Consider the following 13,039-nt stretch of genomic DNA (forward strand, 5'->3'; position numbering starts at 1 on the left):
TTGTTAAGTTTTTATTGGCTTAGCACACATTTAAAATGACTCTTAATTGAAAGGATTTTAACCTCCAGCATGTAGGGAAACTTAACCCGGTTTTCTCCAGATGTTTGCGTTTGCCACATGACAACTGAAGGAGGGTTTGAAATTGTTATATTGATGATCTGCCACAGCCAGAAGTGGAGTTAAAAGTGGCTCACAGGCAAATGGCCTCCCTGCTGACTATCAAATACATTTTGGTAAATAAATCATTTGGACATAAAATATTCACATCTTTATACACCATGAACCAGTTTACGCTGTTTTATTAGATTCAGAATTCAGCCCCGTGGAGCTCTAATAAATGAGGTTGGTTTAACTAAAGTGTGCTCTATATCGTTGAATAACCTATAACGGTTCTCTAGAAATGGATATTACTTTATTAATGCATTATACTTTAACCAGCTGTTTATGGAATTCAAGGAAAGGACTTCTGATAGGTTATTTTATGGATAAATGAAAAAAACATTGTTAAATGTGACCAAGAAATGAATACATGAATCGAAGATATATTTATTTTTAGTTGAAATCAGAAAAGAAGTAGAAATTTGCAGGTCTTTTACCTACAGACATTTATTTTTGCATGAAAACTGCCTTAAACTACAAATTAATTAATGAATTAGTCACTACTTGTTTTTGTTAAATTACTGCAGATTTAAAAGCAGAACATCGTGTTCATTCTTCAAAAAGCCTCAATGAAATTGTAGATCTAACAGCAGTGCTTCTTTTTATTTTTATAATCCGTCTGCTTGGATAAAACTTTTTGGGGTCATCTCCATGGAGAAGTGGGTTGGCTCATTTACAGTATTCCTAATTACAGCTGGTACTTTATGCAGTATGAATTACTCAGAGGGGTTTCCCCATTTACTGCCCGACATTCACTCAGTTTGTTCAAGTTATGCACGTTAATTAGGGAATTTCCTTGATGTTCTGTGTGCTTCTTGTTTGTTTGCTCAGTTAGAGAAAGCGGCTTCTGTGCTGAAAAAGAAAAGAAAAAACTCTCGAGTTTACATTTCGGTTGTGTAAAGTTTATTTTGTTGCATTAATCTCAAAACTCTGAGCTCTGTGAGAGCTTATTTTGTCAGATTTGTTCCCACACGGTTTTACATCACAGCGGGTTTCGTGTTCTCTTAAAGTGACACCAGAGAGGATTTAAACTACTACCGATGTTGTTGTGTTTTTTCTTTTTTGGCAGATTTGTTAAGGTCTATTTTTTCAGTTATCCCCCATGTTTTTGATCATGAAATGTGTGTAAATCTGAGCTTCTGTATCGTCACTAATTAACAATTTTGCTCTATTCATGCCGTGGTATCACTAGCAGAGAAATGAAAGGAAAGACGGAGAGAGATGCCTTTTATTCATTATTAAACAAAGATGCCTCTTTTTAATTAAAATTAAGGGCAGCCCGTTGTAACTTTTTCACAGCTGGTTTAGGATGCAAAAACATGCAGTATTACTTTTGTTCACTATCAACAAATGGATACTAGAAGACCAAAAAAGGTATAAAGAAGACATTTTTCTTTACATCTTTAGCATTCTCACAAATTCAAGGAAAACATGCCACTAAGTGTGCGATCAAGTGCCTGGCAGTGAGCGACCTGTGGTGGCCACTTGGCTGGCTGATACTGACCATCTGTGTGTATGTTGTGTATGTGTGTATGTGCAGCTCCCTGCAGACTTCAGCAGACTTCACCTGGCCGACGGCTTACACCCACAGGTGACCCACGTCTCCTCCAGCCACTCAGGATGTAGTATCACCAGCGACTCTGGAAGCAGCAGCCTGTCAGACATTTATCAGGTAAGGCCTCCCCTCATTGGCACTGGATCCCCAGCTTGGACCCTGGATAGCTAAGCTGGTGTGATGGTTTGGCAATGAGCACATGTGGCCACAGCTGAGCACTGGATATCTTCTAGATCATCAAACCTCCTTCAATTCAAGTCAAACTTGTAACAGAAGAGGTTGTTGGTCATTAGGATAATTACATTTTTTATTGAGAGAGGAGCAAACTGAATTAAATACTAAAAAAAATAAACTTAAATTATTCACACCTAATTGTGGATAAATCTAACCATAAAGTTGAGCTGATGATCAGCAAATTGGAACACCTCCACTTTGTGTTGAAATGTCAACACCCCCCGTGTGAGTTCTCCTTAATCTCATTTAGAAGGACATGTTTCTGTGATTCATTTAAAGGTTTTGCTGCCAGAAAGGCTATATGACACTGACAGGAGACTGTCGCCGCTCAGCGGGCAGCGAACAGACAGCCTGGTGGCTGCGAGCAGGTGGTCCGGCCTACATCCTGACTCCCCCATCCCCCCTGCCTTATAACACCTCAAAGCAGAAATACAGAACTCCCAGGGAGTTATGACGTACTGTCTCATGAGATGATTTTATGCTTTAAGCCGTTACTAAAACCACCAGAATTTGTTTGGTGGCAATTGAATGACAAAATTAAGCATGGACTGTAGGAACACAGACACACAAAATAAATCTCGTGACTGTGGACTTGCTCCAAACCCTGCAAGTAATCCTCTTAACAAAACACACACCCCATTGAACCCTAATTCTGTTACCTGCTGTGTGTCTGTTTATGTGTGTGTGTGTTTGTTTGTGTGCTTGTGACCGTGCTCGGGGGGCAAACTGAGTCCCAATCACTTTGTTTTGCTCAGGCTTTTTCCTGGCTGGTGGTTTTTCTATGTGTAGGGGCACTGGTTCTGGTTGTGGGAATTCAGTTGTATGACCATGTGTGTGAGACACGTATGAGCTTATGTTATATCACACAGAGGTGTGTCTATGTTTGGCCTTGCTGTGGCTGACTGGGGCAGGTTGAACAGGCTCTACTGTCCCCAGTCTGTGATCCCAGTCTTAGCGCCATCTGCTAGCAGCTCTGTGGCAGCCTCTTGATTTCCCTCTGCTGGAATCACACTTACTGCCCTGTTCTCACTTTCTCCCTCTTGGCTGAAAGCTTTGTCTTGTAACTGCAGATCCTCTTGTCTCTAAATGCTGTATTCACTTGCCTTAACTTCACCTTTGTCTCAGTCTTTCTTTTCTCTTTTCACATATCTTACACCTCTGCCAATCTCTGTGCTGATTAACGTATGGGTGTGCTTGTGCTTTTGCTATTTGAATCATTTGAGTGTTTCAGATTTGCTGCTTTTTTCTCAGTAATAATTATAGATTTAACAGTTGTGGGTTTTAATTGGTGCTAAATGAACACAGCAAGCTTTAATTGACATTTGGCTCTAGTTAAATTGTCTTTTCTTACATTTTATCCCTAAGATGTTAAAGGAAAGAACAGCGACCGCTGTTGCTCAGAACTTACTGAAAAATACATTTTTTGAGTGCTCTTCATGTAAAGTTTCCAGAGAAGACTTTTTTTTTTTTTTTTTTTTTTTGACCTATATAAATAAAACTGAAAACAGAATTTTAGTCTCTGTGTTTGCCAAGAGAAAAATCCAATCGCACTCCCTCCCAACCATTTTGTCCTGTGATTGCTTAAAAAACGGGCCATTTCCTCTGTGTGCATCTGCTGGTCATAAGCTTGGTTTTTACATTTCACCGATTGTGTCCGATTTTTAAAAAAGAAAAACAATATTTTATGTTACAGAAATATATTTCTCCACAGGGAATACCAAACAGCGTACAGTGACAGAGATAAGTGGTCTTGGGGCTACACAACATTAGGAAAACATGTGATGTGCTGTCATTGTTGAATTCTGCCATGAAAATATGATTTCTGATTTATAAACAAATGCTTCAATGCCTGGTGCTAATCTCTGCTGTATTAACGGGCGCTGCATTACATTTCTGCACCCCTGCATACTGGTTGGTTGTAAAGCATGCACAATAGCAGAACTTTCTCTGAGGGGAATGCAAACCTCATCAATACGTCTGTGCTTCTTCTATTTCCATTTGTTATTGCTCATGTTGAAATTGCGATTGTGAAGCTTTAGATCCTCTTTTACTTTTGTCTGCCAGTTTGGATTCACCTGTTTTTGATCATGAGATGCTCTTTCGTCTTCTTGGGAAGATGCATTTATATGCCTTAAATAGACCAAAATAACTAACAATATGTCCTCATTATCTTTTTGTACACGCCATGACATCGTGAGTTAACAACTTGGAAAATCACAAGTGAACGATGTTTAATGCCCTCATTGAGGATGTTTTTAAACAGTCAGTCAGATTTCTTTAAGCTTGAAACCACAACAGTAAATTTGTTGATGATGTAATAAAGATATGCTGAGCAGACTTGGTACATATTGATGGGGACATTGAGTAGTCTACCAACTGCTGCAGCTTCTCCGCTGCTCTTGGATCCACAGTGTTCGACTGAAGTGAAGAGTTCCACATCCTTCTCACGTCACTGCCAAGATGGCGCACTTTGTTTGTGTCTGAATAAATCATGAAATTGGTCCTTTTGAAAGCATTGATCCAAGAATAGCATTCATGAAATATTAATAGCACCTGACTTGCCCACGAGCCTCTAATACGTACTGCAGATTTATGGATTTTTGATACATGCACGACATGAAAACAAGCATATGAAAACCATAAATTGCATTTAAATGTAGTGTGAACTTTAATTTAGTATCTTTCTCCATTAGCCATGTGAAGTGTTGTGTACCCTGCAGAAAGAAATCAAGTCACTGGCATTGTTGACAGGTCTTGCGTCTCTTGTGCTGTTTTAATGCTTGCTTTGTAATATATTATCTAAAGTGTTGTGAGCACCTTTGGTTTGGTTTAAGGAAATGTTATTCAGTTTATTTAATTAGCGTTCCCCACATGATCAGATATTGAGAAACGGCATTTTGAATCTACACATCAGTCCGTCTGGTCAGTCTTGTTGAGATGAGCTACACATTAGTGTAGCATATCCTGCTCTTTGTTAAAGGTATTGTATTAGCCTGAAGGCCTCACTCATACGTCCCCATATCTTCTCTGCAGACCACGCCTTGGCTCCGCCTACCAGGGTCTGCACCAATGACGCCCAAGTGGCCAGTCAGACGCTGAATCATTAATGAGCCTTTTGCACATGGTGTTTGAGCAGAAGTGACACAGGGTCTCTGTTTAAAAGATTTAAAGCAGACTGGCAGTCTGGGAGGTGAAGATGCGTCTGGCTCTTGGATTTTGTGAACAATTTGTAAATGCAAGCTTTTCCTCTCTTTCTCTTAAGAAGCTTGAGGTTGAGCATCACATTGGGGTAAGAGGGTTTGTTGTTGGGTGGTAGCAGAACTGATGTTTTGCATTTATTTTTCAGTCGCTTTTGTTTGTTTGCCTTTCATGTTCTGACCATGAACCGAGCAATATCATAGCCTCTCTGTCATGTATAGATGTTCTTTCTTTGATGAGAGCAGCAGAAGAGCTCCGTTAGTAGCACTCATGCACAAGTAATTGCATTACATTCACTTCTCATCTTGGCTACTTTTCTCAGCTCCCCACATATCTCATCTTGTTGCTTTCAAAGAACAGGATCTGGCTGTGAGGCAGGCTGTGGAGTTTGCTGAGGGGGAGAGGAAAGTTGGGAGTTAATTAGCTTGTTACTATGCATAGCAGACTGTTTGGTATGCAGCCTTGATGCCTGTCTTTCTCGTACTGTACTCAAAAGCTCTTCGCCATTTCACAAAATGGGTCGAATCTGTACAGCTTTTGTGCTTCTCCATGGTTGGAGATGTGCTGCGTCCCAGGGGATGTTTGGAAAATGTCCTCAGCAATGTGTGTTGTCCTGTGGAGCTACTTTTTCCTAAAATTTCACCCTGATTGTTCATAAATGGGTTCACTTAGTTGATCATCAGGGGTTTTTACTTTCACGCTTTAACATTTGCCAAAAATTCAACTCATTGTGTCCGATGAGCATGCAGAGACTGTAGTTGGTTCGGTGTGTGACTGAAAGTCACTTGGGCAGCTGGTAAATGCAAAGTTTTGACCATATGCTGGTCAGACAGCTTTCAACTGCTGATGCTGGATGAGGAGATGCTGCGTCCTTCCTCGCGTTTATCATTGATCAAATGACTAATTTCTCATCTGTTTACTCTCTTTAGGCCACAGAGAACGAGCCAGGTGACATGGACCTGAGCGGCCTGCCGGAAACCGCCGTTGACTCTGAGGAGGATGACGACGAGGAGGACATCGAGCGAGCGTCGGACCCTCTCATGAGCCGGGACATTGTGCGGGACTGCCTTGAGAAGGACCCCATGGACAGGACGGATGATGACATAGGTGAGCGTCCACATGGGGGTTTCATTTCCTTTTATTTCTCATGTTGTAAGTTAAAAATGAAACAAAATAAGCAGCAGTGTTTGTGTCTCAGTGAGGCTAATGAATAGCACTATTGTACGTTAAGATGTTTGGCATGGCAGTGTGTATTTCGAACCCATCTTGCCTGTTCTTTTGCAACCACGGAGGGTGTTATTTGAAAGATAATCTTTGGAAAATGATGTAAAGGATAACAGTGAAAAGCACGAGCAGTGTTTTTCCATCTTGGGAAGACTATTTTTCACAATTTTAGATAGATTCAGTGCTCCAGAAAAGCCATTCCTTTCTTTAAATCAGCCACAGCGCATTTACACTGGTCTGAAGTCTGTGCTGCTCTCGTTTACACTGTAGGCTTTCGAGTAATTTTCCAAGCCACATCACGCTTTCAGTTTCATATCCCTTTAAGCTATGACTCAATTCCATCACTAACGATAGGCATGTTTAAAGAAAAAAAAAAAAAAAAAAAGTACACACAGGCAGCGCTAAGCTGCTGATGGAGACTTGAGGATGATACACTGGATGAAGGGAGAGAAGAAGCGAGTGCCAACACCCCCTTCACTCATCTTCCCGCCGCACACCCCCCTCCCTCTGCTGGCAGGCTTTTTCTAGGTCACTTCAGCACATCCTCTCGCCTCACCTCTCCCAGCGCATTAAACTTTCAGCGCTACTGCAGCTTCATGCACAAGGTTGTCGCCATGCCAAGCCCAGGTCAGCCAGTGCACCAGACAGGCAGGAGAGGAGAGATGGATGGTAGATGGTGAGGAGGAAAGGGGTGTTTTCCCTTCTTTTTTTTCTTTTCTTTTTTTTTTTAGCCATCAGATGAGAGGCCCGCAGAGTGTTCTTGAATTTCTTTTACATGTAGGATTTCTCCTCGGTGACACACCCCAATACTGAAGTCTTTGTTCATTCAGATTTTAAAAAAATGATCAGTTCATGGTTCCAGCATTTATAAAGTTGTATTTATTCAGATTCCATCCTTTCTCTCAGTTAATAAGTATATAACTATGGTTTTCAAGAGGAAATATCATGCATTTAGTTCAACTTAATCTTTTTTAATTTAGTCTTTTGAGGAGACATTTTCATTTTTTATCGGGCCTTTAGGCCAAGAAATATGTAAATTCTGTACAGTCACTATCATGATTAGAGACCTTAATAGAAATTTAACTGTTTGTTTGAATTTGATCTGCCTTGACGCTACGATTAGCATGACTTCAGTTTGTTCAGCAAGTCCTTTAACTAAGACAAAGGTCATTGGGTGACTTGTCGGCGATTATTCTTGGCTTGCCTCAATGTTTATGTCAATAGAATCAATAATTGGCTTTGTCTTCTGCATGTAATGAGTACTCGGTGGGCCCCATAATGATGGTGTTGATGATCCGTTTTGAAGCTCGGCCTCAGGCTTGTGTCATGGAGGGAGATGCTCCAGCAGGCTTGCCAAGAGACTCGTGTGTTTGCTGTTTTTCCTTAAATGCCTCTGCTATCTCTCCTTTTGTCCCTCTCACAGAGCAATTACTGGAGTTCATGCATCAACTGCCAGCGTTTGCTAACATGACCATGTCAGTGAGGAGGGAACTCTGCGCGGTCATGGTCTTCGCAGTGGTCGAGCGCGCCGGCACCATCGTTCTCAATGATGGAGAGGAGGTGCGTGCTGCTGCATAATCATGAACACATAATCCATGTCTGGTGACTGTGTCTTCCCTTAAACCGTGTTTACATGTGTGCGTGTGTGTGTTTCTCTGGTTACTGAACCTTAGTCTCATCTCTTCACACCAATAACTTTTCTTCCATTTCATGTTTTTTTCTGCTCTATTAAACTTGAATAGCTGACATCGCTTATCGCCGGGTCCTTCTAGGATCCCTTAGGCACCAAAAGCTGGACTCACTTAGTGTTTTTTTCTTTCAGACCAAGACATTGCATGTGTTTTCATAGATAATACAATTTACCTGTTTTTACTACAATGAACTTCAACAATGGAGAGCAGCATTTGTCCTTAAGGCCTGGCTTGAATTGTTAATGGACGCTTTAAAAAATAAATCCAGGTTCAGTGAACAATTTGTTGCTGTCAGGGCAGCAGATATGAGTTTCGTAAATGTTAGCTCTTGAATAATTCTTTAAAAAAAAGTCCATATTTTTCCTTTAAGAAAAACATCTTTCTTTCTTTCTTTCTAATAAGAGTGTGTTACTTTGTCTTATTAGCCTCAGCCTCTTGCTATTGCTGCATCCCTCTGAGGAAAGAAAGAAACCATCTGTTAGTCCTGCCACCGCCTTATAGCTACTGCATATGGTTCTTTTTTTTTTATATAAATAACTTTGACTCATTAACGTGCACCAGCTGTTGAAATATTATTATATAACACTTCATCTCATCTAAATAGTTAATATCATTGTGTTTCTTTTTTTATTTCCCTTTTGTAGTTTCTCCAGTAGATTTTTCTTGTGTTTTCTTTCTCCTTTAAACCTCTAACTGCTGTGTGTTTGTGTCATCGCTGCAGCTGGACTCATGGTCGGTGATCTTGAACGGTTCGGTGGAGGTGACGTACCCTGACAGTAGGACAGAGGTCCTGTATATGGGGAACAGTTTTGGGGTGTCACCAACCATGGAGAAGGAGTACATGAAGGGTGTCATGAAGACCAAGGTGGACGACTGCCAGGTAGGATCCTTGCTGGGTTTGGGTTGATCTGTTACACTCTTAGTTTTAACAGGTCAATTTCCTTTGCATTTCAGTGGCAAGAGCCCTGTCATCTACTGTTATTAAATCCTGCTGTGACCCACTTGTACTGAAAGTGTTAGCACTCGTGACACAGAGAGTTGCTCTGAGCAAAAGCGTCCCCTTATATGTGAGAAACAGTCATTTTTTAAAGAGAATCGGCCATCTTGTGCAAACAGCAAGATCACACTATTTGCATCACATGTTTATTGAGAATAATATGCTAAACAGTGAAAGTTAAGACATTAGCATCTTTATAGTCTCCTGAGTTCATCAGGTCTGGGTCAGAAAATCTTTGCTGCAGATTCTAGAAAGCCCTTTTTTGTTATTTTTAGGCAGAATCTTTACGTAGTCGGTCGTTTTACTCTGTTAGCTGTTTCATATTGCTTGTAGTCGTTACACAAACAGAGTAAGGCTTAATTCAGTCCCGTAATAGAAATATGGCACTTATATATTTCCAAGTTTTGTGTGGTTTAAGCTGACCCTTTTCTTTTTTTTTTTCTCAGTTTGTTTGTATAGCACAGCAGGACTACTGCTGCATCCTCAACCAGGTGGAGAAGAACATGCAGAAGGTTGAGGAGGAAGGCGAGATAGTCATGGTGAAGGAACACCGTGAACTGGACCGCACCGGAACCAGGAAAGGACACATCGTCATCAAGGTGACAAATCAACGCTCAAACATTTTGCACAATGGTTGTCTCGCATGATCACATTATTTGAAAGGCTTTTTAAATCAAAATCACTGTAACCTTCCTCCTTAGGGCACGCCGGAGCGCCTCACCATGCACCTGGTGGAGGAGCACTCAGTGGTGGACCCCACCTACATCGAGGACTTCCTGTTGACCTACAGGACCTTCCTCTCCAGCCCCATGGTCGTGGGCAAGAAGCTCCTGGAGTGGTTTCACGACTCCAGTCTCAGGGACAAGGTATGGGCAGAATAGAGTCTCAAACCATTTTGATTTACAGAATTCTGATTGAAAATGTGTCATCTGTCATAACACCTGTTTAACATACACGTTAGTCCTTTAGAATTTGGTGTATGTAAATGTATACAAAAATGTGGAGACTCCAGAATATTTCCCACCAATCTTTGGCTAATTTTGGGATGATGATGACATTAGTTACTCAAGCATGAACCTGTATCTTGATCTGTGTTGGTCTTGTGATTTTTCTAGGTTACACGGGTCGTCTTGCTGTGGGTAAACAATCACTTCAATGACTTTGAGGGTGACTCTGCCATGACTCGTTTTTTGGAGGAGTTTGAAAACATGCTGGAGAAAGAAGTAAGTGTATTACCTAAACCTTAAAAAAAAAAAATCATTTTGAAAAGCTTGATTCGTGTATTTGATTACTTTTTCTTTTTTACAGAAAATGTGCGGGCACCTCAGACTGTTAAACATAGCATGTGCTGCTAAAGCCAAGCCACGGCTGGTGACATTAACCAAGCCGTCCAGGGACTCTCCTTTGGCATTCAGCCTCCTCGGAGGTCAGGAAAAAGGTTTCCGCATCTTCATTGAGGCTGTGGAGCCAGGGAGCAAGGCAGCAGAATCCGGCCTTAAGCGTGGGGATCAGGTGAGAGTCCTCATCTCCGATTTTACTTCAAAAGATATTGATGGAGGGTAATATCTGCTATGTATTTTTGGTTCGATTTTTTTTTTTTTTTTTTTTTTTTCCAGAGAATTTCTTTTTGGGGTTTATTTAACCTCCCAGCAGTCTCAAATTCACCTTAATTCTTTTTTTGGCTGCAGCTGTGGAGAAAAATCCCTGCACTCGGTCACACAGACCAGCACTTGAATTGATCTTTTTTTTCTGTTAAAGCTAATTTTTGTTGTGAAATTGGTTTTTCATTTTGATTTAACTAGCATTAAAAGGGTTCTTTTGAAAAGTCCAAATTGAACTTGCCAGTAGCTGGAGGCACCCTGTGTTGACTTTCTCCTCACAACTTGACTTCTCAGCCATTTTCACACTTTGCAGGCCTCTCGGCTTTAAGCAAAGTCTCTTAATCCTTGAAACCATCTTGTGTGTGTCTGGATGTGAGTTAAGCCCTCTTGACTCCAAACATCCCCTGCAGCTGTTTCCCCAAAAAGGAAGCAGAGAAGCAGACTTCCTCGGAAGAATTTACCCTCTTACACAACTTACGCCTTCATTTTTTTACTGTTTTGGTTACTGTCATAATTCACTCATTTTGGATTTACCATTTCATAACTTTAGTGTTATCTTCCTTGGTTTTCACGGGGCAATTTAGGATGAGTTTTCCACAGCAAGCTCCTGGCAACATCGCACTAATCACTGCTGATCCCAAAACAGAGTTTTGGCTTTGTAAGTTGCTGAGACCTGTCAAAAATGGATGGGGGGTACTGTACATTACTGTTAAAGGTGACTTCCTCTTCCTCCAAAGAGGAAGCGGCAGCTTGGTTAGTAGATTGTGTTTGGATGCAAATATCCGGCACTTTTACAGCTTTCAAGCTATAAATACAGAGAAGATGATTTGCAACCGACAAATCTTAATACAAAAGCCATATGCTGGACTAAATGGGACTAAATGACTAAAGTATTTCAGATACCAGAGGCTGTAAGGTCGTTGTCTTTCTGTTTAGTAATTATGATGTGAAGTTCCAACATAGATGCCTGAGACATATTTCTGCGAAGATATAACACGACATGTAGCTTTAGAGAGGTCAGTCACTGCTTCCTGTGGCACAGTTCACCAGTGCAGCTGTTGGATTCTTAATCCAAGCACATAGTTATTCTTCAGATTAGGCATTAGATTTAGTTCTTATAAAGAAGACTTGGCAGTTGATTTGCATCGTTAATTTGCTCTGCTGAGAATAAAATTATGATTGTGCATGAGAGACTCATTGTTAGGACAAACACTGACAAAAAGGCTTTGGCTTCTTTTTTTTGTTTTGTTTCTGTGTAGGAAAACAGTACTTTTAGCCATAATGCTGTAACCCTCTCTGCTTTTACCCAGTCTGAGGCTGGTAACATCTCATTCCCTTATTGTACACGCTCTTAAGAAATCAGCTGATGGATTTCTTTGATCTCTTCTTCCTTCCGCAGATCTTGGAGGTCAATGGGCAGAATTTTGAGAATGTTCAGCTCAGCAAAGCCAATGAAATTCTTAAGAACAATACCCACTTGTCCATAACTGTGAAGACAAATCTTTTAGGTAATGCTTTTATGTCTTTATTTGGTAAGCTATAGTCACATTCTACCTTTAATTTAATGACTATGTCTTATATATCTGCTCAACCGCTGCTGAATTTAAAGTCTATAGCTCATCTTTTTACCCTATTCTTCCCAATCAGTGTTTAAAGAGCTGCTAACACGGCCAGAGCATGACCACGACTTGGACGTGGATGAGGAACACGATAGGAAGAACGGTGCGCCCCACTTACCTAAGATTGGGGACATCAAGAAGGCCAGTCGCTACTCTATCCCAGACCTGGCGGTGGATGTGGAGCAGGTTATGGGCCTGGAGAAGGTCAGCAAGAAGGCCAAGTCCAACTCAGTTGGAGGACGCAATAAGCTGAAGAAGATCTTCGATAAGACGCTCACCAGCATTCTGCCTCCTAAACCATACAAGTAATAAGATCTAATAATGGTGGACAAAAAATCCATTCAACACTCATTACAAAATCTGTACAAGACAGCTTTCCATGTTGACAGTCATTGATTGCACTGAGAGATGAAGTAGGTCTATCTTATGGCCAAACTATGAATAAATATAGTTGCCCAGTGTAAGTTAAATTAATGTTGTAAATGTGTCGTGGAGCTTGTACTCTCAAACCTATCCACATATCGCCCTCTGCCTGTTGTTGACAGAACTGTTATCTCACTCCCCCTCCGTCTGTTCTGCTGTCCCTCTTGTTTCCATAGTGAGGTTTGCGTAGGCCAATCACAGGATGACAGCATAGTAGGGATGAAGCAGTCCAAACAGATCCCACCAGCTTTGCCGGTCAGCGGGAACCTCTCGTCGTCTAACCCGGACCTCCTGCAGTCGCACCACCGCATCCTCGACTTCAACAACCAGCCTGGTGT

General features: G+C 41.1%; 1 protein-coding gene across 15 annotated transcripts in view; it reads left to right on the forward strand.

Annotated features, from left to right (window-relative positions):
* The window catches only part of rapgef2b (Rap guanine nucleotide exchange factor 2b), a 102,935-nt gene that overhangs the window by 74,434 nt on the left and 15,462 nt on the right, over nt 1-13,039 (forward strand). For 8 of the 15 annotated variants that reach the window (XM_075481886.1, XM_075481887.1, XM_075481895.1 and 5 more), the window contains 11 exons: nt 1,700-1,831; nt 6,076-6,253; nt 7,794-7,930; nt 8,783-8,941; nt 9,505-9,657; nt 9,760-9,924; nt 10,174-10,281; nt 10,367-10,570; nt 12,059-12,191; nt 12,307-12,583; nt 12,878-13,035. In XM_075481886.1, coding sequence (XP_075338001.1) covers nt 1,700-1,831; nt 6,076-6,253; nt 7,794-7,930; nt 8,783-8,941; nt 9,505-9,657; nt 9,760-9,924; nt 10,174-10,281; nt 10,367-10,570; nt 12,059-12,191; nt 12,307-12,583; nt 12,878-13,035 — 1,804 coding nt within the window. The remainder of the gene's footprint in view (nt 1-1,699; nt 1,832-6,075; nt 6,254-7,793; nt 7,931-8,782; nt 8,942-9,504; nt 9,658-9,759; nt 9,925-10,173; nt 10,282-10,366; nt 10,571-12,058; nt 12,192-12,306; nt 12,584-12,877; nt 13,036-13,039) is intronic. The other 7 variants (XM_075481890.1, XM_075481892.1, XM_075481893.1 and 4 more) reach the window with 2 other exon arrangements.

The sequence above is a fragment of the Odontesthes bonariensis genome, chromosome 13, assembly GCF_027942865.1.
Source record: "Odontesthes bonariensis isolate fOdoBon6 chromosome 13, fOdoBon6.hap1, whole genome shotgun sequence".
In the NCBI taxonomy this organism is placed as follows: domain Eukaryota; kingdom Metazoa; phylum Chordata; class Actinopteri; order Atheriniformes; family Atherinopsidae; genus Odontesthes; species Odontesthes bonariensis.